This window comes from Eleutherodactylus coqui, chromosome 4, assembly GCF_035609145.1.
Source record: "Eleutherodactylus coqui strain aEleCoq1 chromosome 4, aEleCoq1.hap1, whole genome shotgun sequence".
NCBI classification, from domain to species: Eukaryota; Metazoa; Chordata; class Amphibia; order Anura; family Eleutherodactylidae; genus Eleutherodactylus; species Eleutherodactylus coqui.
This window is the reverse complement of record NC_089840.1, coordinates 104859741-104883511: the sequence shown is the minus strand read 5'-3', so window position 1 is coordinate 104883511 and position 23771 is coordinate 104859741. Positions and strand designations below refer to the sequence as shown.

Genomic DNA, 23771 nt, shown 5'->3' with positions numbered 1-23771 from the left:
ATCAGCCACCCCAAACTACCAATCAGGTTGTGAATCGAGCAGAAGTGTTGTGTAATATAAATATAGCCTATGCTATTACACTATGTCTTACGTCCTCCCCGCTAGCCCTGACTGGACAATGAACACGTCAATCACATTTAGCTCCCTCCCCCTAACTGCTCAGTGTCACATGACAGGACCCGGGCGGGGCCTACAGTAAGACGTGTGCTGATTGGCTGCTACGTTGTCGGTCATCTCTCTCCAGGAAGACTCCGGCGCTCTTCTCGGTTCAGTCCGGTGATGCGGAGCAGCCGGTGAGGAGCCTGATAGCCGCTCGTCGTGTCCTCCTCACCCGTTACTATGGTCCGTCCGGCGGTACTCACCGGCCTCTGTGCGCTCTTAGCAGGTAGGTGCTCCCATTCATCCCTGTCAGCTGACCACAGCTCCGTCTCGTCCTGGAGGGGGCTGGTATACGCTGTATGGTGTTACAGGGGCCGTGTGTGCTGAGCTGTCATGGCAGCCGTGAGGCGGAGGCCTTCTGTATGGTGGGCAGTATATAACCGAGCACTGCAGCTCTATATTAGCACGTTACGGTGGCCTTCGAGGGCCATGTACTATGGGTGGTGCACCTAGGAGTGCCGGTACTGACGGGTGATAACCGGGGGCCCCGGGCTCCTGACGCTCACCCACAGGGGTGTAAGCATGTTTTGACTGCAGATATGCTGTGCTTGCCCCCCTGACCTGCACCGATGCCATGTATCTTGCCCACTTTGGTGTGTACTTGTGTGCCCGAGTATGCTACATGGTTTCCTTCACACGGGCGAGGCTGACTATGGGGCTGTGACTCCCAGCCAGATATCGCGCTCCCCACCCTGTGACCCCCGTGGATGCGAGGTGCTTCTATGTGAATACAGCCTCCCTTCATGGATCCCCCGCCGCGGCCGTCAGAGGATCGCCCAGTTCTCCCGTTGAAAGCAATGGGCGACATCACAGAAAGACAGAACAATCCGCCGTGTTTGCCGCATCGCGCTGACATACAGGAAAACATCGCAAATGGGAATGACCCATTCATAACCACGGGGTCCATAGCTGAGCTCCCCGCAGCACACCCCTCATTCACTTATCACAGGCCTGAGGCCCAATGCAGACGGCCAGGTCGGATTCTGTGCCCCTGCAGTGCCCTCCGGCTCACCTGCCTGGCGTCTTCACTCTGTGTGGATGTGCCGGCTGGCGTAGAGCCGGCACATCAGTGATGACACGGCGGTACGAGCCTCACACTGAAATGGGACATGCTGCGACATTTGTGATTAAAAATCGCAGCAGTCTGCGTAGCATTGCATAAACCAGGGGTGTCCAACTCATTTTCACAGAGGGCCACATCAGGCTTATGGTGACCTTCAAAGGGCCGATTGTAAGGCCGCCTGCAGACGGCCGGGTCGGATCCCGCTGTGAGAATTCTCGCAGTGGGACCCGACCCGCGCCCCCTGCAGGAACCAGCGCGGTACTTACCTGCTCCAGCGCTGTGATCTGCCGGCGGATGCGCAGAGCGGAGCCAGCGGCCGGAGAGTGACATTTCTGTGCGGGGCTCTGCAAGACCCACACAGAAATAGAGCATGCCACGATTTGTTTTCTGCGCGAGATTTCGCGTGGCCAAACCGCAGCCGTCTGCATAGAACTGCGTTTTCTAACGCAATCCTATGGCAGCTTCCATGGGTGGAAATTCTGCGGGAAATCCCTCCTCGGAATTTCCGCCCATGTGCATGGGCCGCGCAAATACGTGGTGAATGCGCCGGAAACCTCTGTATTCACTGCATATTTGCGCACCATCTCAGTGGGCCCATCTGTGTTCATTTTTGCAAACGCAAATATACAGGCATAAGCGATTTTCGATAGCGCAAATATGCAGCGTATTTGCGCGACCGAAATACAATTACACCCATGTTAATGAGCCCTAATAGTGACCCTGATGGTGGCCCCAGTAAAAATAATGATCCCCACAGTGGCCAAATTAGTAATATTAACCCCCTCAGTAGTAATACCCCATAGCAATGTTAACCCCCCCCTCAGTAATAATAAGCACCCCCTCAGTAATAGTAATAATAAGCCCCCCCCAGTAACAATAATAGGCCCCCCCCTCAGTAATAATAATAAGCCCCCCTCATCCCAACCCATATACTTACCTCCTCCCTGCTGTCAGCGCCGCTCCTCCTCTTCTCGCGCTGATTCCCGGATGCACACTGACATCAGTGTGTGTGCCCGGAACGCTTCCTCCCCGAGTCCTTTCCTGCGGAACTGAAGAGCAGGGGACTCAGGGGAGGAGGATCCTGGCTGTACACTGACGTCAGAGTGCGCCGGGATCAGCGCTGCCGGCGTGATTACCATCGGGGAGCTGCGGCACCCCAGCTGGTAATTGCTGCAGTGGTGAGCGGCATCGGCACGCCGCGGGCCACATAACACGAGGCAGCGGGCCGGATTCGGCCCGCGGGCCTTGTGTTTGACACATGGTGGCATAAACCAATGTAATATGGCAGCGTGCAACTGCGGGATTTCCACCCCTGTGCATTTAGCCTAACATCAATTAAAAAACGCTGCTTTTACCCTAACGTTGGGGTCAGTTCAGGGTTTCCAACACGCCAAGGTCAGCGGATCCGTGTAGGGCAATGTAATGTTCGCATTATCACACGGGCGTACAGGGCCTGCGGAATACGTGCTGAACGTACGGTTGTGTGAATCAGCCCTAAAATGGGGGAACAGACGCTGACAAAAATGAGCCCTAATTCTTGTGATGGCGGTACTGGGGGGGCCTTATATTATGTGGCTTCTCTGCCCTTGACCATCCAAAATATTTAACCCATTGTAGGCTGGCTTGTAGTTGGCGTCCGTGTGACTTGGCTTCCATCTGTCACATGACGGCCGTCTGCTGCTCTCCTCTCTGATGACTTGTTACTCTTCTCAATGAATAGTATCAGTTCCCACAAGGGTGGGGGGATGGGTGATGGCCGCCGCGTGACTTCCTGTCATCTTAACAGGTTCCTTATTTATTTCTTCCCTGTGGACGGCGAAGTATTTGGCAATAAGTTCCATAAGTGCGCTTCCTGTATCAGATGAGATTGGCGCACGTGGGGTCTTCCCCCGCTGTATACTATATGGAGCTTCTGTGTCCTGCTGTTGGGCTGCAGCCGGCCGCTGCTCCTCATCTGCTGCTGCGTCTGATGGGTAGTAAGCCACTAGTGTAAATGCGGAGACCAATCCGCTTTAATGTGGCGCCTGTTTACAGGGAGCGCACAGTGTGTGCGGGAGACAGAAAGGACCGTCTGTAAGGTGTGAGGAGACGTGGGCCGTCTGCACCATTTTTAGGGCTGGCTTCTGATGGGGTCTGTTCGCACGGAGGGGAAACGCTGAAGAATGTCCACAGCAATTTCTGCAGCGTTTCCACATAGAAACCCGCATCGGTCCGCACCCAAGGATGCCGGCTGTGTGGAGATCAGCCACAAACCAGGCCTTGCAAAATGATTCCTGTCCGTGCAGATTGTCCGCTGCCGGCATCACTGCAATGAGGGAACAAAGAGCCTCTCCTGTCCTGGAGACCGTGTGCCGCAAGCTACTATTAGCGGTGACTTGTGACAGGATGTGGGGATGGCGGAGCGCTGCGTGTACAGGAGGACATTCTGCAACTGGGGGGGGGGGGGGGTTCTTAAGGAAAAAAGAAGCTTTGCAGCCGCTCAGGCTTTGTTCACATCAACACCAAATCACAGGCACTTCTTTCCAAGAAGATCCCGAGCCGCGTCAAGGCTGCTCACACGTGTTCAGAAACCGTGGCATTTTACTGCGATTTCATGCTGCGGTTTCAAACTCTTGTTGCAGCGTTTTTAATGCACTCCATGAAAAGTGCTAAAACACACGAAAATCGCGGCACTACAAATGCTGTGTTCAAGTGCGGTCTGTGAGGCCCTATTGACATCAATGGTGGCTAGCATGGTGTTCGGGACGCAGCATTAATCGCGGTAAAAAGCTGCCTAACACTCCATTATAGTCCGTTGATCGCGACTTATTCCTGTCACATGACGTAGCGGTTCCCAGCTGGCAGCTTGTGTGTGTTTTTTGTTTTTCTGATCACAGTAGAGAAGCGGAATGCCTGAAGGCAGATGTGAACGAACCCTTGAAGGGGTTCTCCATAATCCAAACCATACATACTCAGCTGTACGCAACATCGCTCCAGTCTCTTATTTCGGCTACAGCAGTCATGTGATTACCAGTGTGACCGCTGTAGCCAATAGCAGGCCCAATAAGGATATCCCCAGGCCAGGGGCCCAGTGATGTCACGGTGAGCATACTGCTTTTACATAGTTTTGGGCATGGGGCGTCCAAAACTGTATTTAAAAAAAAAAAAAAAAAAAAAAAAAAACATAATAATGTTGGACAAGAACTGTTCACGTATAATATACAGTCCTGCTGGGTGTTTGGGGAACTCCAGTCAGTTAGCCCCACTCGCTCACACACGCTCTGCTTAAGGGGTATTCTCATCTGGGGAACCCCGTTCCAATGTGCTGCAGTAAAGCACTTGCCTGTTTCTATGAATGCCCCTTCTGAAAAGCTGTAGTGTTCAGGTTGTTTACTGCTCCTTGCTAGCGGGGCTGACCCTCTGCAGAGATGGCCGCTGCTTGCGATGCTCTGCTTAGTGTCCGGGACCTCTGGAGTGCGTGCGCACCCGACACCCGGCCACCACTGCGCTCTGCTTTTTATTTCCATCGAAGACCACCTAGGCAGCGCTAACAAGTCATTGTGGGGGGTCCGTACATTTCTGCTTCACTCATGGAACCGGCGATGATACGTGTTTATGGTCCTTCATGAAGAGTCTGGTATTCAGCAAGTCCCGATGCCACAATATGACCGCTCAAGCAAGCAGCATCCTACATTCTACACACCAGCATGCTCCAGGCAGCCGGACTCTGATGGACATGTCTGGGCTGTGTGGCATAAGGCAGCACTAGTCATCTGGCAGGTTCTGAGCCGTGTAGCACTGACAGCCAGTCCCTCCTGTTGACTGTAAACCTGTGTGTTTACAGTCAGCATGCAGTCAGTGTTATGTATATGGCGGCTCAGGCAGTGTACAGCAAACACATGGACGGCTTCAGGTGGCATCTAGTTGGTATTTACCAGAATGGGATGTCCCAAACCGCCTGCCAGTCATTTATGCCATAAATCTGGAGAAACCAGCTGACTTGATGCTTGTAGGGCAATAAACCTATTTATCTTATTTGCATATCTATTGCGCTCTGTGAGCTGCGCTGTGTGAATGAGATTGCAGATGGGTTTTTTTCTTCTGATCTCAAACCTCATAAAAGTAACCAGTGAACCGACGTGCTTAATTTTATTTCCTTTTTTTTAATCCTTTGTTAGGGCAGCTTCATATGGGCGTTTTTGTGTGCATAAAATATTCAAAGAATAGAATCCAGTGCGTTCGCTCGCCTTTCCCGCTAAGAACTCGGCGCGGCACTGATAAGGTTCAGCGTTCGCTTTCAGCTTGCTGAAAGAGACCGATAAATGAGTCGTTAGTGAAAACTGCACAATGTCCTGTACCATCTCTGCCTGCAGGGAGGACACTGTTATTACCTTCTGTGCTCATCTAAATTAACTACAGACCAGAAGTATACAGTCAGGAAGCTGAGCTGTAATCTCTATTATAAGTGTGACAGGAGCTTTTAATCATAGAAGTAACTGTGATGAGTGTTTTTGTCCCCATCTGAAGACCTTGTGTGGTAGGGCCAATCTACAGGAATTATGCTGAGAATACCTTAAGAATAAAGGAATATATTAGGTGCTCTTATATAGTTAACCAGAAATCTGCCAGAGTCCTTCCAAAGCAAAGTCCAGCAGCAAATAATCCAGAAATAGAAAAAAAACAGGAAAAGCTTCTAGAAGATTCATCTCCTTTTTATTTCTATATTAGTTAAAGCATCGTGATAGAATGTATCGGCACTAGAGATGAGCGAACGTACTCGGTAAGGGCGATTTTGCAATCGAGCACCGCGATTTTTGAGTACTTCACTACTCGGGTGCTTCGGGGGGCGGGGGGGGGGGGGCGCGGCGGAGCGGGGGGGAACAGGGGGAGCCCTCTCTCTCTCTCTCTCTCTCTCCCCCCCCCCCCCCCCCTCCACTCCCCTCTGCAACCCCCCCCGCTCACCCCCGGCGCCCCCGAGTAGTGAAGTACTCGAAAATCGCGGTGCTCGATTGCGAAATCGCCCTTACTGAGTACGTTCGCTCATCTCTAATCGGCACATAACTTTTATGCCCCGCAGCAGACGTATGTCAAGGCTTCTTGATCGCAGCATGGTGGGCAAAAACATGCCAGTTGTCAGACAAGGTATCCAGGAAACAGGTTTCAGGAGTGCTCTGCTACATACTTACTAATAGATGTACACCTTTAATGGCGTCTGATGTTGTTGCCCACCCTGCTGTGATCAAGAAGCCTTAGAGCTTTGAAACACGACTGCTGCGGGGCATAAAGTTATGTGCGCACACATTTTATCACGTTTCTGATAATATATGGAAAGATTCTTTAGAAGTTGGCCCCATAGTTTTCATAATTTTGAGAATACATGATGTTAAGTTAGGGTGCTTATTTTTTATTTATTTATTATTTTTTCTTCTTATTTTAAATGAGTATTTACATGTGCTTTTTGTTCTGTATTTTCTTTTTTTTCCCTCCCCTATTTTTGGGTGATTGTTTAAGAATCGCCCATTTTTCCCTATGGGTACAAAAAAAAGAAAAAATAAGACATTAAGATTGCATGTATGTGCGAGTTTCATGTGTGTTTTTGTTTTAAGCCTAATTCCCACGTGCAGATTTTTGCCGCATATCACGCGCGTTGCCCCGCAGCTGTTAGGTTCTATTGAACCTAATAGCGCAGTGCTCACGGTGCGGAGTTCCACCGTGGAATTCCGCCCCGTGAAATCACCCGTGGCATGTTCTATTTGCCACGGGCGTACGCTATCCATTGCAGTCAAGGTAGCACAGCGGAAGATAGCGTGAAAAAGCTTCCCCGCCCACCGATGCCCACATCACTCGCTGTACTGCGCATACGCGCTGGCATGGGATGCGGGACATCGGGCAGCGGATCTGGAGCGGAGTATGGGGTCTTGGGGGAGGGGGGGGCGTGAGGGAATTCCACTTGCGGAGCCCGTCACGGCCGTGGGCACTAGGGCTTAACAAATTTTTTTTCTCACAAAACATCACACTCTCTTAAAAACATGTGGGTTTACAAGTGTGATTATTAATATTGCACGCACTCCTGTGTAAATGTAGCCTAAGGCTGCCTGTCCACGGACGATGATACGCTTGCGATAAATTGCCCGCCGATCACCCTCTGTAAAGCTTTCCACTGGATTACTCTGGAAAGCGCAGCGATTCTCCACTCACTGTATTCAAATCGCAACATGCTGCGATTGCCGTGATTCTCTGCGGTGAGCCTATTAGATGGGCTCATCTCAGAGACCTGTCAGCGATTTTCTGCCTCGGCCGTGGACAGGGGACCTAAGGCTGGTCTCACATGACTGGATTCTAATCTACGATCATCACCCACGCAGACGATCTGCGGTATTCTGCACCCATTGAAAAACAGGCCATTCGCATGTCTGATCAGATGAGCAGATAGCGATTATGATTTCTGTTAGTGTAAAATCACATGTTCAATTTTTGTGCAGAATCTGCACAAACAGCTTCCATTGAAGTTAATGGAAGCCGCCTGACCAGCAGCTCATCCGCAATGGACATTGTGCCTAGGCCAAGGGTACCTGCATCATCGCCTAGCGATGGCACGGGAAAAGCAAATATTTACAAAGAAAAAAGAAAATCTGTACTGTGCATGACTGACGGCGAGCGTCCGTGTTCATCCGCAAACCGGAAAGCAAGGGTACGTGGGGTCAGAGCTGGCTTCTGCATGTGGAATCCGACTTCCTTGTGTGAGGATGACTCTCAGCTAGTCAGAACTGAGATCACATGCCCATCTATGACGGACTCCAGGAGTGCCAGGTGGTAAGGGGATAACCAAGGCACTGTGAGCTGACCTGTATATACTGGGGGCCATGGCTACGTTGTGAAGATAGTCACCTGAGTGGCTCTAAATGTGCTGTGAGGATGAAGTGAAGGAACTCTTCTACTAACAGTACCTTATTTTTCTTCCACAATGTGTATTCATCCTGGATTACATATTAATCTTCTCTTCTTATTGTAGTTGCAGCTGCTGACTTTAGTGTCCTGAAGTCCCCACAGAACCAGATCTTCAGACCCGGGAACTGGCCCGTTCCTGGAGAGCGGATTCCAGATGTGATTGCCTTGTCTATGGGCTTCTCTGTAGAAGAGGTAGGCCTGTTCTTGCACAACTACTGACACTAGATGTATGTTTGACCTCTGACTTCTTGATAGCAGATAACATATAAAACCATGTAAATACCAAGTACAAGTATTTCTTGTTTTGGCCACCAGTTTTAGAATTGTTCTGCTGCTTTTCGGAGTTGGAGGATATAATTGGAGAATCTGTAGTAATATTGGGACAGAAGGCCTGTAAACATCTCCGCTTCCCTTTCAGGATTTGTCTTGGCCAGGGCTTGGAGTCGGCAATATATTTCAGCGTCCGCGCGCCTGTATCGTGGTAAATGTGATGGGTGTGGACAAGCTCCCTTTACCAGATACCAATGTGATTTCCTACCCAGTAGAGGATGTAAGTATTTTAGTGTGACTCAAGTGGTGCGTCTACACAGAACGATTATAAAAAAAAAAAACAAAGCGCTGAATCGGTCTAATTTAAACCATAATCATTCAGTAAAAACACGGTCAAGAATGAACGATAATTTGCTTGCTTATTCTTCATTTCGTGAAAGCGTGAATATCCTCGCTGGATTGATCAGTTTGAATACCGGTTGTTCAGTTCACTGTACCAATACATGAGAACACCTGAACAATCCTGTTAAAAAAAAATGTAATATTTTTTGTTAAACTGACCACCTGAACAAACTGATATCATTTGTGCGGGCGAATGATTATCCTAAGCTGGCATCACACAGCCACCCCCTACACATAACATGAGCATCAGCTGGAAAGTGGCCGATCACTCAATAGGGGGATCATTCATATGAATGATTCCACCAGCAACGCGATGGACAAATGTGGCCAATCAGGGAACTGGTTTCAAAGGAAAAACGCTGTGCTTGTGCAAAATGGCAAATGTTCAGCCAAACATGAGTAGCTTCAGCTGACGGCTTTGTAGAAATAGAAAAAAAAGATGAAAGTAGAAAGGTCTGGAATGAGGACCCTGGAGCTTGGTCACAGAGATGGGATGTGGAAGTCGGGGTTTTTTATTTATTTTTTAAAAATATTTAAGGAAAGTGCCACCCACCTTACAAAATGTTATACCCACTTGGTAAACGTGTAGAATTGCCAACAAGGATGGAAAAACCTCTCGCGGAGGGGTGAATGTGGCGTAACCTTCAAAGAGGACTATAGTGTATATTTGCCAATCAGAGGCGTGTATCCCCAAGTTCTGAGGAAGAGGCTCCGCGAAATGTGTTTACAAACTGGTTCTTCTTAATAAACGAAGATCTTTTTGGCAACTATACATTAGTTATCTTTGTCTGAAGGTTGCGCCACACTTGCCCTTTCTTGTCAGCTGACTGCTTTGGAACCGGTCTTCATCTGTACCCAGGAGAGGTGTTATCTGCCCAGAGATAGTGTAAACCTCTCTGGAGCAATACTCCAGTAGCATCAGTCACCTGCGCTATACAGGGTCCACATATGGCCCAGGACATGGTTTGGGGTATAAATATTTGGCCTTGTGTGTCCAGCTCAGAGTATCACGTTGCCTATGTAACAATCTAATAAGAAATGTAATATTTACAGTAAGACTTCTGAAACTCAATATGTCATAGGTCACCGGTACAGAAAACTCACTGGGAAAAGTAGAGAATCCTCAGAGTCCACCTTAGCAAGAAAAAAATTTTTTTTTTTTTTTTTTTTTTAAATATTGTAATTGGAGGGATTTCCTAGTTGTTTCTCTTTGCTCCGTCTAATGTTTTTGGTCTTCTGAAACTCCACATTGTTTTATTGTCATTGTTTGCTGAGTTTTAAGTGTTTCTAGGTTCTCGCTGGAGACAATGATGACAGTATATTGGGATAGGTCTAAAAGTATTGGTGCATTTGGCGTTTTACTTGCTGGTCATTCTGTAACTTTTTTTCCCCTCCTACTTTCTTTCTGTTAGGTCTTAGTTGTCCACCTTTATATTCAGCTTACCGTTCTGTCACTTTATGGTATGCCTGGATGGTAACCAGCACAGCTGCCATACCTACAGATTGTCACTTCACTTTCCAACTGAATGACAAGTCTGCCTGATTTTGGCAGTATACATTCCTGAAGTGTACCATATTCAGTCAGATAGGCCATTAAAGGGTACTGATATCCTCCAGAGCAGCATGATAAGCTAGTGAAGTCTCCACGCGGTCTGAAAAGCTATATTCAGACCGCTGCGCACGTGCTTCCATAGACTTCTATGGCAGAGTGCTTGTGGCACCGATTTATATGCCGTGTGAGGATTTTTACTGGGATCACTCTGGGAATGGAGCAGCGGGGGAGTATAAAAATACATCCCCCAGCTCCGTCTCCACCCTGAATTAACCTAGTTTATGGTGCTGTCTGTAGGTGACAGGATTCCTTTTATGGCCTATAGGAAAGCATTGAGGAAACAAAAATATAGTTGCTCCTTCAAGGGTGGTCTAAAAACAGAGGGAGAGGAGTCAACTTTTTTAAAAATACTGGCAACTTCAGTGGCTTCTGTTATGCATTGATCTTTGACATTGCGTTGGTGTTGGTACTAGCATTGTTATGTGACATGCTCTTTAATGTGCTGCTATCACAGTTTGCATATCTGCTCTTTCCCATCAGGCTGTTCCCTATACTGTGGACAGTGTTGTGAACTCCATCCATGCGGTGTTTTCTGAAGATATGCCACTAGTTCTACAGCTTGCCCCCATTGAGGAGGTAAGTGTAAATCTACACAATGCATTGGGATTTACTAATGGTTAGACAGTCTAAACATGCACCACATTTATCACCCTGGCTCATGCAGGATGACTAACTTCACACATCTTTAGATTCTTTTTTGTATAACTTTTTTATACCAGCTCTTGGTTGGCTTAGCTTGTGCCAAAATGTTGCAGGTAAGTTACACCTCCTTTCCCTAATAAGCCACACCCCTTCTAAAACTTGCTGTGACATTATGCACCAGAAATGCACCAAACTTTGGTACTAGAGATGAGCGAGTATACTCGCTAAGGCACATTACTCGAGGGCCTTAGCCGAGTATCTCCCCGCTCGTCTCTAAAGATTCGGGGGCCGGTGCGGGTGACAGGTGAGTCGAGGGGGGGGGGGGGGGGAGAGAGATCTCCCCGCCGATCCCGAATCTTTAGAGACGAGCGGGGAGATACTCGGCTAAAGCACTACTCGCTTGAGTAATGTGCCTTAGCGAGTATACTCGCTCATCTCTATTTGGCACCCTTTGCGACAATGTTTAGGTACAATCACATTAGTAAATCTCTTTATGGGCATCCACAATTTAACACTCAGACCTCATCTTTTTAAATGTAAGATACGGGGTGCTAAGTCTATGTATGTGTATAATTCTGTGTATTAAGGGGGGAGTGCTGCGGAATATGTCTTGGCGCTATATAAATAAAGATTATTGAAAGGAGAATTGCACTTTAAAATTGTCAGTTAAAAAAAGGAAAGTATTCTGTACTGTCAAATGAGCTACTTGTATCGTCCGATGTAAGTAAATGTTTGAGCTTCTCGTAAATGGAGATGTGGAAGGTAAAGGCTAATACAGGGACTTGAATATAGGGCACATGCCCAGCTTAACCCTTTCCAATCCCATTTGTATCCTGGTTTTCCTAGGGGGCTTACTCTTTTTCTGCTGTTATACAACAGTGCTATATGCTGGCTAAAGCCAGTACTGCATGAGGTGACACATTGGATAGGCTCCCATAGCAGAGGGGCTGGCAATATACAGTAAGAGAATTCCGACGGACGTCTTCCAACATCGGAGCTGTACAGCCTTAAATCACAATGTCTTCAGCATCAGACAGTGGATTGGAGAGGATTAATATCTTTAGCTGTTCAAGCACCAGAAAGTCAATTCTGAACCAGCAAAGAGTTGTGCTAGAATTTACGCCAGTTTTTGCTGCAAAGTTGTCAGGCTGCGGTGGCCTCAAGCACACTTTTTTTTGAAAAAGTGGCAAGGAATGTGGAAAAGCGGGGTGGGGTGGGGGACTTTTAAGTCTCTGCACATGTACAGCCTGTGCAAAAATATGTAAGTTTTATTCTAGTCTGGCTCTTATTAAATGAGTGGTTTCTATTAACACTTTCCTGTCCAGGCTTTCTGAAATGAAGCTCATGTAGTTTTTATCTCCCCTGGGATCTTCCTCTTCTGATGGTGCTCTCAATCAGTGTTGCCTTCCTTCTTTACTTTGATTGTCCTTCCGCTTCATTCATGGACTGTACTGGGGGCTGCAGGTTTCGGGGTGATCTGTGTCCGTCTGCACCACACATTTGCCTTTTTCACAGTCTCAGAATAATTGGACACAGTTTAGGTTGTAAGATTGTTTACGTGTACACAATATAAATCGGGACCGCTACATTTTTATTATAAAAAAATGATATCCAATCTTTTTAATTCACATCTTAATTTGCTTTTTCCTTCTGTTCCATCATTGGAAAAGATGATGGCAGCGTCGGATCTGTCACATGACGGACAACAAGAGTATCCAATGGAGTCTGTCATGTTTAAGTCATGGTGTCCATTTTCCTGGGGAAAAGGCGCTTTTGTTTTTTTTTTTTTTTGTTCGCCTTTTCAGCATTTATGATTGACCTGAGCTTTAGGAAAATTTATGGCCAGTTATTGGAAGCCACAAACAAAAACATGTTTCATAGTGATCCATTATTGCTTTTAAGTATCGGGACGTTTGCGTAATGTTGTTCATGTAGCATTAGTGTCTTTCCATGAATTGCTTTCTTGTCCTACATAGCTTGCAATCCAATTTTCCAAATCCATTTCATAGAAAGCAGGTTGACATAAATGTGATCTTTCTTTTACAAGCGCTTACTCCAGTAATATTTAACTTACAACTTGTCTTCTGCAGAGAGTATATATGGTTGGAAAGGCCAATACAGTGTTTGAAGACCTCGCAGTCACATTACGTCAGCTGAGAAGTCGCTTGGAGCAGGAAAACTCCATTCTTTCCACTGTGTCTTTAGGATCTTTATACAAGAATGATGAAGTAAGTCCATGCCGCTGCTCACATGTATAGAGTTTTACCGTTTGTTGGGAATTGTTTCTCCTGGCTATAAAGTCAGCTAATGATATAGCCCCTGTGGGCATGAGAAAAAGCAGGCCAGAAGTATAATATGTTTAAATCTTGCGAAAGTAGGAAAGCACTTCACAAACTTTTATTACTTCTGTCATTTTAGTTTCTGTACAACATCAGTTCCCTACTTTTTGAAACCCTTCTATATAAAAGCTGTGCATGATAGAAGCCTTAACCCTGCACCTTGTCATTAAACTTATGATACTGCCAGCTGATCATTTGCAGTGAGAGCTATATACCTACGGCACAGCAGTTGTGTCCACATGTTCGCCCACTAATGGGAGCCGATATGACTGATGGCCTGCAACAAGGATCAGGATTGGAGAAAAATCTGATCCCAGCTGTTTAACTAGGGATGCAGAAGTGATCTGTGTATCAAGAACACATTATGCTCTCAAAATACATGGAAACAGATTAAATGCCATGCTACATATAGAAAAATGGTACCTTCATTGCCAAAATTGGTTATGTCCTTAAAGGGGTTGTCCAGGACTGATGTAAGACAAAGCCCAGAGATGTTCTCATTGACTTTGATAAGTCCCAGTCCACACCACGCCTTTTGTATTACATTATTTTATGCTTTGAATGGACGGAAATAAGTTGCATGTGTATACATGATGCTTACGCTTCTATTTCAGATTGACAGACTGTTTATGTCCGAAATGCAAAGTCTTCAAGACATCCCAAATTTGGTAAGTGTCTCATTAAACTTTTTTTTTTCTGTTTGCAAAATCTCAGTGTTGTAATTCTATATACTTGATTATATCTTGTATTGGGGACAAATATATAACGTTTAAAATAAAATGTTTAATTTTGGTCTCATTTCTCTGAATACTATTTTATTCTCAGCACTGTGAGACATTTTGCTCTGCTTAATGTCTTGCTGACTATAAAATAGTAGTGCGCTAATTCCCATATGGCGATCCATCCAAAAATTCAGTTTTTCAAACTGATTTCTGAAAACGCCTCAATGCTTTCAGTAGCCTGGTGCCATACCCCCATATTTTGGAAAACTTGACAAATGAGGAACCCTCAGAACTCTTCTGCTGAGGCTTGTTTTAATTTGGAAACTGGAATAATGGAGTGTTAGACAAGATATCTCATGGAAGAGCCACAGGGTAGATTTCCTACATCTTGCATGCATACTTATCTGTCAGTCATAAGGTTGGTACATGGGCACAGCGTGGGCAAAACTACAGTGAGAACTTCATAATGCAAAATTTACCTAAGAGCGGACTGTTCTGTTTTATTGCTTTTATATTCCATAGTTTTATATTAATTGTTTGTAATCCTTTTTTAAAACAGCTTTCTCGGCATAAGCATCTGGCCAAAGATAATGTTCCGGATATTTATGCCTTGGAATTTACCGGTCTGGAAGAGATCAAGAAACGTTACGGACAGGACTCTGAGAAGTTTAAGGATGCCACCAGAATTCTGTCGGAATGTCTACAGAAAGTAAGACTCTATTTTTCCATTTAAGAATGCTCTGCTGAAGGCCAGCTTCAGATGAGCGCCGTACTGGTGTACCAGTGTCCTGACTTGACCGCAGCTCTACTGACCCAAACTCTCAGCAGCCTAAGGGTCTATGATGCTCTGAGTTTAGGTCAGACCAAACTTCTTTCTATTAGGAACAAGTGACCCTTCTGTTTTATACTCCTCCTCCAATGTTGGTAGTTTTTAATTTATGACCTAAACATGAAGTCAGCAGACACAAGGGAGGCCTATTAGATTTTGCATTCACATTTTGTTGTGCCAAAAAAATATCACATTCTAGGCAGTGTTCACAACCGGCTTCCTGTATATTGCGGAAAGCAACCAGAGTCTAATTAAAAAAAACAACTTTTCTTATGGCAATTTAGATTCTAGCAGATAACACTATCTGCACAATATCAGTGCAATCAATAATTTCATTACATGGGCAATGATGCTGTTTCAGGAACAGTAGATGTCCTTATAGTAGCATGTAGACAAGACTTTTTTTTTTTTTTAAGGTTTAAATGAAATTGCAGCACTGCCCTTATCCTATTATAATTGGGTCTGTATTTCCTTAGATGACCTTCTGTATAGGTCCAAGAAATTGCAAAATTCCAAAATTGCGATCCTTGTGTGCGTGTTTCACGCACATCAGAGAATCGCAAGTGTTTCCTATTAATGTAAATGGGGAAATGCCGCATCACATGGCATGTGAGTGCCAGGCCATGTCTTTTAAAGTTCTCATTGAAAACAATGGGTGAGACATTCCGCGGGAACGTCAAGATGATAGATAGATCGCTGCAAGTTCATTTAAAAAGAATGACGTTCATATTCATGCGACTTATGTGTCTTGCAATACTCAAAACCCGTGTGAGATTCTCACCTGTGTGAATAAGTCCTTAATGGGAGGGGGGAATGAATAATCTAATTTCCAAATGCTGACATGTAAGCTTATTCAATGTTTTTCAGTTTGCTGATGACATGTACAGTATTTATGGGGGAAATGCAATTGTGGAAGTCGTCGCAGTGGAAACATTCGAGACCCCGCTGACAAGGAAGAGCCGTTCTATCCTGGAAGCTCAAACAGCTGTAAGTACTTAAATGTGTAATATTATAGAATCTCCATTCCAGTGCAAGTGATAATTCGGTTTACTAAGCAAGCCCTGCTGCCAAGCTCCATGTCAAGAACCAAGCTTGTGTAGCAGTGTGCCTTGGTGGTTATGTGCCAGCACTGGAGACAGTTACCACTGCTGGAATTTGGGCATTATGTTATACCCCTTTAGTAATGAAGCATATTTTTTTCTTCTTGTCCTTCTAGACTGCTCCCAGCAATCCCTACAACTTGGCCTACGATTATAACTTCGACTATGCTGTCATCTTCAACATCATCTTGTGGATTATGATTGGCCTGGCTCTTTCTGTTATTGCAGTCTCGTACAACCTTTGGAACATGGACCCTGGCTATGACAGTATCATCTACAGAATGACCAACCAGAAGATCAGGATGGACTAGTGCTGAGATCTACTAAATTATTGAAACGTAACTCTTTGTTTGTTTCCCAGGAGTGAACCTGTCAATATGCAAGAAGTGCGAAGAATCTAGTTTCCACATATAATGACCTAAATAGAGATGTAGTTTAGAAGAAATCATTGGATGATGTGTGGGGTAAATGGCAGATATGTGAACCAGGGAAGGGCCGACATGCCTCGAGATCTGTGATGAGCATTTTCCATTTAAAAGAAATGAATAATGCCCATTGCAGACCAAACTTATTTCCATTAGGAACAAGTGACCCTTTTGTTTTATACTCCAATGTCGTTCCTCTTTAATTCATGACCTAAACATGGAGTCAGCAGACACAAGGTAAGCCACATTTTTGCCACAACAAAGTGTGGAGGCAAAGCTCATAACAAGCTTCTTGTATATTGCAGAAAGCAACCAGAGTTTAATTTTTAACGTAGTGTTTTTTTTGGTTTTTGTGTGTTTTTTAATGGCAACTTAGTTTCTAGCACGTCAGTTCAATCAATAATTCTATTACATGGGCAGTGATGTTTCAGGAACAGTAGCTGCCCCTATAATAGCATGCAAACAAGCCCAAAAGCCCCGTGGTACAAGGTGTACATGGCAACGCATTATGATCCTGATGGCTGGACACACTGCATTTTTCTTGCCGAATTAATAGCAGGTTGTCGTTTTTTGTTTTTTTTTTCCTCTTTGGAAATGCAGTTTTATGATAAAATAATATAAAGTGCCCTGTAGCTCTTGTTTCCATTATAAACCAGTAACCTCATACATCGTATAGGTTGTTCTGATTTAGTGACCGTGTTGACGAGTCGCCTGTTATGTTACACTCCCTGCCATAGACCCCAAGGTGCATATTGGTGTTCAGTTTTTAAAGATAATGATTTGAGTATTTGTGAGCCCATTTATTGATGTATGTGTGGAATTTAATCTTGTGCCTCTGTTGAATATCTGTATATTGGGAGTCCCGACGCCGCTCGTCTCACATTCCTCTGGACTTGGCTGTAAATGTTTTATTCTACTGATGTAAATATAAATTAAAAAATATATACAGTAATCGTTTATTCCCAAACTTGTTCGCAGGTCTCGTTTGCATGCTTTCCCCAATCTGCAAAGCCTCTTGTGGATTTAAGATGTTCAGCTTGCACTGAAGTTAGTAGGCTTCCCCCTGGTAGAAAGGATCCTAACAGGCCAGTTACAGATGCTCCTACAATGCATCTTACAGTTTCGTGTTGTAGTCTTTGCCCATGCATCCTGTACATGTGGAACAAGTGCTTTCTACTTGTTGTACTTGTAGCAGCTGTGCAGGCTGAAACAATGCAGCATAAACTGCAGCAATTCACAGAAAAAAGAAAAAGCACGTTTGGCCCCGTGTCACAATACTGGTGCTATACCGCATGTGAGAATGCCCCTAATTCAGTTCCATCATATGATCCATGAAAAGTAATAGATTTATATAATGAAGAGGTAAAATCAGCTACAGTACGTAAATACATGAATCTATAGGAATTAGAGGCTTTGTCGATTACAATGTTGACCTCTTCAATAAATGGGGAAAAAAATCCTTGCACTTGAGTATCTTTGACCTAACCTGTTCTATCAGTCCTGTGCCAACACTGCAGGGCACAGAGAAGACACAAGTAAGGGGGCCTTGTGATGTTATCTGTCATTCATAGAAGAAACTTTTTTTGAATGTAGCTTCACCTGTTGAATAGTGAGGAATATTGTACCTGATCTATCTGCTGGTAATAAGTGAAGATTACTGTTCAGATAAACTGTCCAGAATGGATTAAATCTACTTGTTGTATTTACTGTATTTGATGACTGTGAATTATTTCCCTTAGAACACACACCTCAAACACAAGGCCTGCGGGCCGAATCCGTCTCGCCGCTTCATTTATGTGGCCCGCCAACCATGCTTCAAAGTAACAGAAATTATATTCACCCCCACCTGCAGCTCTGGTGCAACAGTCGCCGCTGCGGAGTCTGTGGTTGCTGATCTCTCATCTTGGTGAAGATGCTGGTGCCGCAGCACGTAGTTTATTTGCACGACCAAAAGTAGCTTATGCCCGTGTTTTTGTGTGCAAATATGCAGTGAATATGTGCACACAAAACACAGATGGGCTCATTGAAACTGTGCATGAATACGTTTGTGCCTGCCCATTCACTTCAATGGCCTATTGCGGTGCATAATACACACCAAAATGGGTCATGCCATGGGAGATAATTTAGTTAGGTAGTAAAAAAAAATATCTCCTTGTAATTTCACACTGCGTGAAAATTACACTTGTGGCTGAACCCATTGAAATCGGTGGGTTTTTCACTGCATACATAATGCACTGCACAAATATGCTCCATGTGAATGAATATAAAATTACAATCAGCCATTCGAAGGCAACTTGGGCTAGTTTCATACTACGAGAAAAAAATCACAGCAAAATCGTGTTTCTGTTCCTGCGATAATTTTTTTATTTATTTTTTTTTTTTTTAGAATAATCTTGCATCGCTCCAGCCCATGATTTTATTTTTTGTTTTTATCATGAAAGTCATTAGGACTTTCTAATGTTAAAAACGCAACACCAAGAAGTAGTGGAATTATGGAAATCACAGGAGCGATGTACCTGTTAATGATATGCACATGGTGAAAAAATGGAACCAAAATATTAAAAAAAATCCTTGATTTTATTCAATATCTAGTTTGAGTGCCACACTCAGAAATACAAGCTCCTCCATGCTATGAATAAGATGATTAATGGTTGAGGAATGTTTTGCAACGCTGCATGCACTTGGCAGCAAATCATGAAGATGTGCTGCTAGCAGCTCCCTTTGCAATTGCTGACCAATGACATCCCAGAGAGACTGCAGGCCTTGGGAGCACTTTTAGGCCCTGCAGGCTCACAGTTGTATGAGCGGCTTGGGCATGTTGAAAAACAGCTCCTGAGACAGTTTGGAGAAATGACTGAACCACTGGTGTCAACAAAATCAATGGCACGCTGAGCTGTTACTGTACCTGGAATGAAGTCTAGATTGGTCTGAGTATCATGCACTATACCACCCCACACCATAATCCTGGGAGTACAACCAGTGTGACAGTCCCTCTTCAGTCTCCAGATCAATCTCTGGCTAGTGTTGCATCCAAGAAAAAAGTGGGATTTATTGCTGAAGAGGATAGACCACCGCTGCTGGATTCCTCTGCACCATGTTGGCCCTTGAGCAGTGGCATGAGGTCAATAGAACACATGTCACTGGACAATGTTGTTCAAGCGCCTTCTGATGGTTTGTGTAGAAACTGTTTGACACCCTAGGCGTGGGATGTGATTTTTTTTCAATTTCACTAACAGTGCAGAATTGATCGCTACATGCCATTCTTCTAATAATCTGTACATGCACAGGTTCGCCACTGTGCACATCTTGCTGTCAGAGTTCAACCTTCTACCAACCACTGCGGACATGCTGAAATCTCTGACTACATACAATCTGCTGGAGTTCTAAACAAAGGTCAGTTCAGGGATTATGCCCCTCTCAGCAATAACTGGCACATCAACTAACAGGAGATATTGCATGATCATACCACGAGACTTTTAGGCCTCATGTCCACAGGCGGGTCAGATGCCGTGTAGGAAAAGCCTGCGGGCATGGACATTTTCTTACCTCTCCAGCTCTACTTTCTTCTGCACGGCGAATGTGTGTGGGCACAGTTTTTGGTTTTGTTTTTCTTAATCTCCTGCTTTCCCACGGATCTAAGTCTCTACCCTGCTAGAATCTGGGAGCTTGTGCTCCGACCTCTGTGTATTTGGAGTGGAAGTCTCGGTGCTGACCTCCCATGTGGTGGCCAGTGCTTGTAACTGCAGGCACAGCTCCCGCTGATTAAGGACAGCCATGCCTGCAGTTACAAGCTCCGGCCACTACACGGAGGCTTCTGCTCCAACCTCTGCGTTTTTGCGGCACTGACAGCATGCACCCGCTCAGCTGATTGATCAGCGTCCCGCACAATGGGCCCTGGCCAATCAATAGTATTTCCCAGGAAAACCCACTAAATAGAAGTTTATACAGATTATATTAGCCTTATTACAATAGCTATATACAGTAAAATAGAGGAACTGCACATTTGTATGCTGGACAGTACAACTAATTGAAAACATGTATATATGTCAAAGTAATAAAACAATGTGACAAGGAGTCCCCAAGTCACAACATTCATTTGGGAGGACAGTGTAAGGCACAAGCAGACACCAAGAATGTTGGAACAAGGCTGGGGTCACACAGGACAGAAATCCCACAGAATGACCACACCAAAAAACCATGAGATTTTCGCGGCATAAGTGCAGCTTCAAAACCCGTGGCCTTTAGCCATCGGTTTTGGAGTAGTTTCGCCATGGCTTTCTCTCTCCATAGAGGAGGAGAGAGGCCGCTGCGGAAAAGAGATGACATGCTGCGGAATTTAATTCCGCGCCGCATGTGGAGGCTTTTGCAAAATCTCATCCACTTTGCTGGCTAATCCCGGGAGTAGGAGCCGCGGGCGGTAATGCTGTGCGGACTTTCCGCAACAATTCTGCCCCGTCTGAACCCAGCCTAAAGTTGTTTCTTTAGCATCATAATACAGTAGACACACAACAGTAATGGAAATATGTGGTAGAAACCGGATGCAGCAGATTCCCACATACTTAGAAAGTTTACGCAGATTGGTATATGAAGTAGTTACGGTACACTTCAGTGTTTTGTTTTTCTTAAACACACCTTCAACCTTACAAAATGTCCCTACTTACAGATTTTGCTGGTGATTATTCTTGGATTTGTTGCAGATTTTGGCTTTCCTATTGAATGAAAAATCTACAGCGTAAAGTTAACATGCTGCAGAATTAAAATCCACTTCCTAGGCAAAGTACGCGGCAGATTTTTTTTTTTAGGCAACCTGTGAATTAATGGGATTCCTGTGAATGCCATCTACATTTTGCTGCTGAAATATCCTGTGGTTTTTCCGCATGCAAATCCACGATGGAAAATACGTGTCATATTAGCAACTTGTGAACATGCTTGAAAACATTGGTCCCTGGATTATTTTTTCCTGAGTGCTACTGCAGAGCCTATAGGGAAGAAGGCATACCCAGAGCGCGCTGCGTACTAAAGGAAAAAAAAACATAACTGCAAAGAAACTGTAGGTGGACAATCGAGAACCTTGAAAAACAGACATCAAAGAAGTGTTTGATTCACAGTAAAAAGTTAATGGTTCCTTTAGTTTCCATTTGGGTATTCTGTCACAGCGCCGTTTTCAGCAGCCATCATGAAACCCCCGAGTGGCGTCATATGGTGTGTATAATAAACGCTGTTTGAATGCGGCTTTACTTTAAGTGTAAAAAAATTGCAGTTAAAGCCAAAGAAATTGCCACAAAAACAGCTGCAGAAAGCAGTGTGGGAGTCCAGCCTAAAAGGAAGGAAAAACAAAAATGTAAACCACGTATCATTTTTAGCGGTGTACTTTTTGCATTGCTATCATCTTACTGGTTTATTGTAACACTATGCAGATTACAGGCCAAACTTTCATTGTATACACTGCAGGCCTAAAGCATTAGTACAGTTCTAGATGATTAGTGTGCACGCTGCCCATAACTAAATCAGTTTACAGAGGTCTTTTCCTGAAAGCAAAGTTGAGAATGAGCACAACTGAGCTTCACCCAGATTTTAACAATAAATAACAGTGTTATTTGCAGAGCGCTGTAACAGCAAAAGTACTTCTACAACTCCTGGACAACACTGGCACTACTTCTGGGAAGGAAAAAAAACGAAAAACTTAAAGGCTAGGTTCACACGGGGCGTAAATCCCACGGTAATCTCGCGGAATGACTGCAGCAGGACCACACGGAAATACCGCAAGGTTTCCGCGGCAGAAATGCAGCTTCAAAACTTGCGCCATTCGACGTGGGTTTTGAAGCAGCTTCGCCACCTGCATTCTGCTTCAGCCATCTCTTCCCCCAGAAAGGAAGGAGGTCGCAGCAGAGACAGCGATAAAATTGACATGCCACAGCTTTGAATTCTGGGCCGCATGTCAGCTTCAGTGCAGCTTAGCCGCAACGGCTTCTCTGCAGTATGTGGACGAGATTTTTGCAAATCTCACCCACTTTGCTGCTTTATCCCGGGATATAAATTGCCAGCGGAATTTCTGTGCAGAAAGTCTGCAGCAATTCTGCCCCATGTGAACCCAGCCTCAGACATGCGTATTATAGGTATTTTTAACTATCCAGAATCTGGGTACAACTGTATGCATACAGCAGTGTTAAAAGAAAATAAAAATGGTGAGTGCAAAAGCAAATAAACGTTATTATAATTTTGTGCTTTATTTCCATAAATGCAAATTCACTGGAAATACTACGCATTCAATTCTAAATTAAAACCACAGAATGTATACAGTTGGTCTTCATCCTTTATAGAAACTAAAGAAAAAAGAATGATAGCATTTTTCTATAAAAACTCAATAATATAATGTATAAACTGAAAATGTGTAAGATTTTACTTTACTTTGAATTATTGCACTAATATTTAGTGGCATAACAACTGTTTCGGAGAACCGCTCAACACCGGGCTGCATGGAGTCTACCAACTTCCAGTAAAGGAAGGTTAGGTTACATGTCACAGTTTTTCAGCATTTTTTGGTTTTGCCTCATAAACCACATTTCTTTTGCTCACCCCACACATTCTCTATGGGATTGAGGTCCAGGGATTGGGCTGGCCACTCCATTTCCTCAATCCTGTTTGTTTGTAAACATGTTGTTTATTTACTGTGGTATTTTGGGCAATGGTCATGGTGAAACACCCCTTTTAAGGGCATTTCTTCTTCGGCATAGGGCAACATGATCTCCTCAAGGATTTTGATATATTCAAACTGATCCACGATTCCTCGTATGCAAGAAATAGGGCTAACACCACAGAATGAGAAACATCCCCATCTCATGATTTTTGCACCACCTTGCTTTATTGTCTTTACAATAAACGGTATTTTATTTTAGTACTCAGGGTCGTCTAACATACTGCCTAATTCGTTTGTCGTTCAGTTTCGGCCTGTGTAAACAAGCAGGCATTCATCTATGAACGTTGGCTGGTTACTGTAAATGGAGGTGGTTGGTGGGTATGCCCTCTACCTCCATTCACTGCACGATTTTCAAACAGGAGCAATTCTTGCTGCGAAGATTGTTGGGCGCTGAAGCACTTAGGGTTCATTCACACAGGTGTAGTCCCTATGTATCTGGACCAGATTTGGCTTTTTTTTTTTTCCTGTTCATATACATTATATGCAGTGAAGGAAATAAGTGTTTGATCCCTTGCTGATTTTATAAGTTTGCCCACTGTCAAAGACATGAGCAGTCTATAATTTTTAGGGTAGGTTAATTTTAA

General features: G+C 44.6%; 2 protein-coding genes across 3 annotated transcripts in view; one reads left to right on the top strand and one right to left on the bottom strand.

The window, feature by feature from the left end:
- The first annotated feature begins 210 nt into the window (after positions 1-210).
- Positions 211-18201, top strand: ATP6AP2 (ATPase H+ transporting accessory protein 2). The gene is made up of 9 exons (XM_066599941.1): positions 211-385; positions 8214-8341; positions 8568-8699; positions 10914-11009; positions 13166-13303; positions 14029-14082; positions 14696-14845; positions 15833-15952; positions 16182-18201. Exons 1-9 carry the CDS (start codon positions 340-342, stop codon positions 16374-16376), a joined length of 1059 nt encoding a protein of 352 aa, XP_066456038.1. The 5' UTR covers positions 211-339; the 3' UTR covers positions 16377-18201.
- Positions 18202-19048: 847 nt separating this feature from the next.
- C4HXorf38 (chromosome 4 CXorf38 homolog) overlaps positions 19049-23771 on the bottom strand; it is a 52214-nt gene continuing 47491 nt past the window's right edge. For both annotated transcript variants that reach the window (XM_066599937.1, XM_066599938.1), the window contains one exon: positions 19049-21807. In XM_066599937.1, coding sequence (XP_066456034.1) covers positions 21725-21807 — 83 coding nt within the window. In that variant the 3' untranslated portion in view covers positions 19049-21724. The remainder of the gene's footprint in view (positions 21808-23771) is intronic.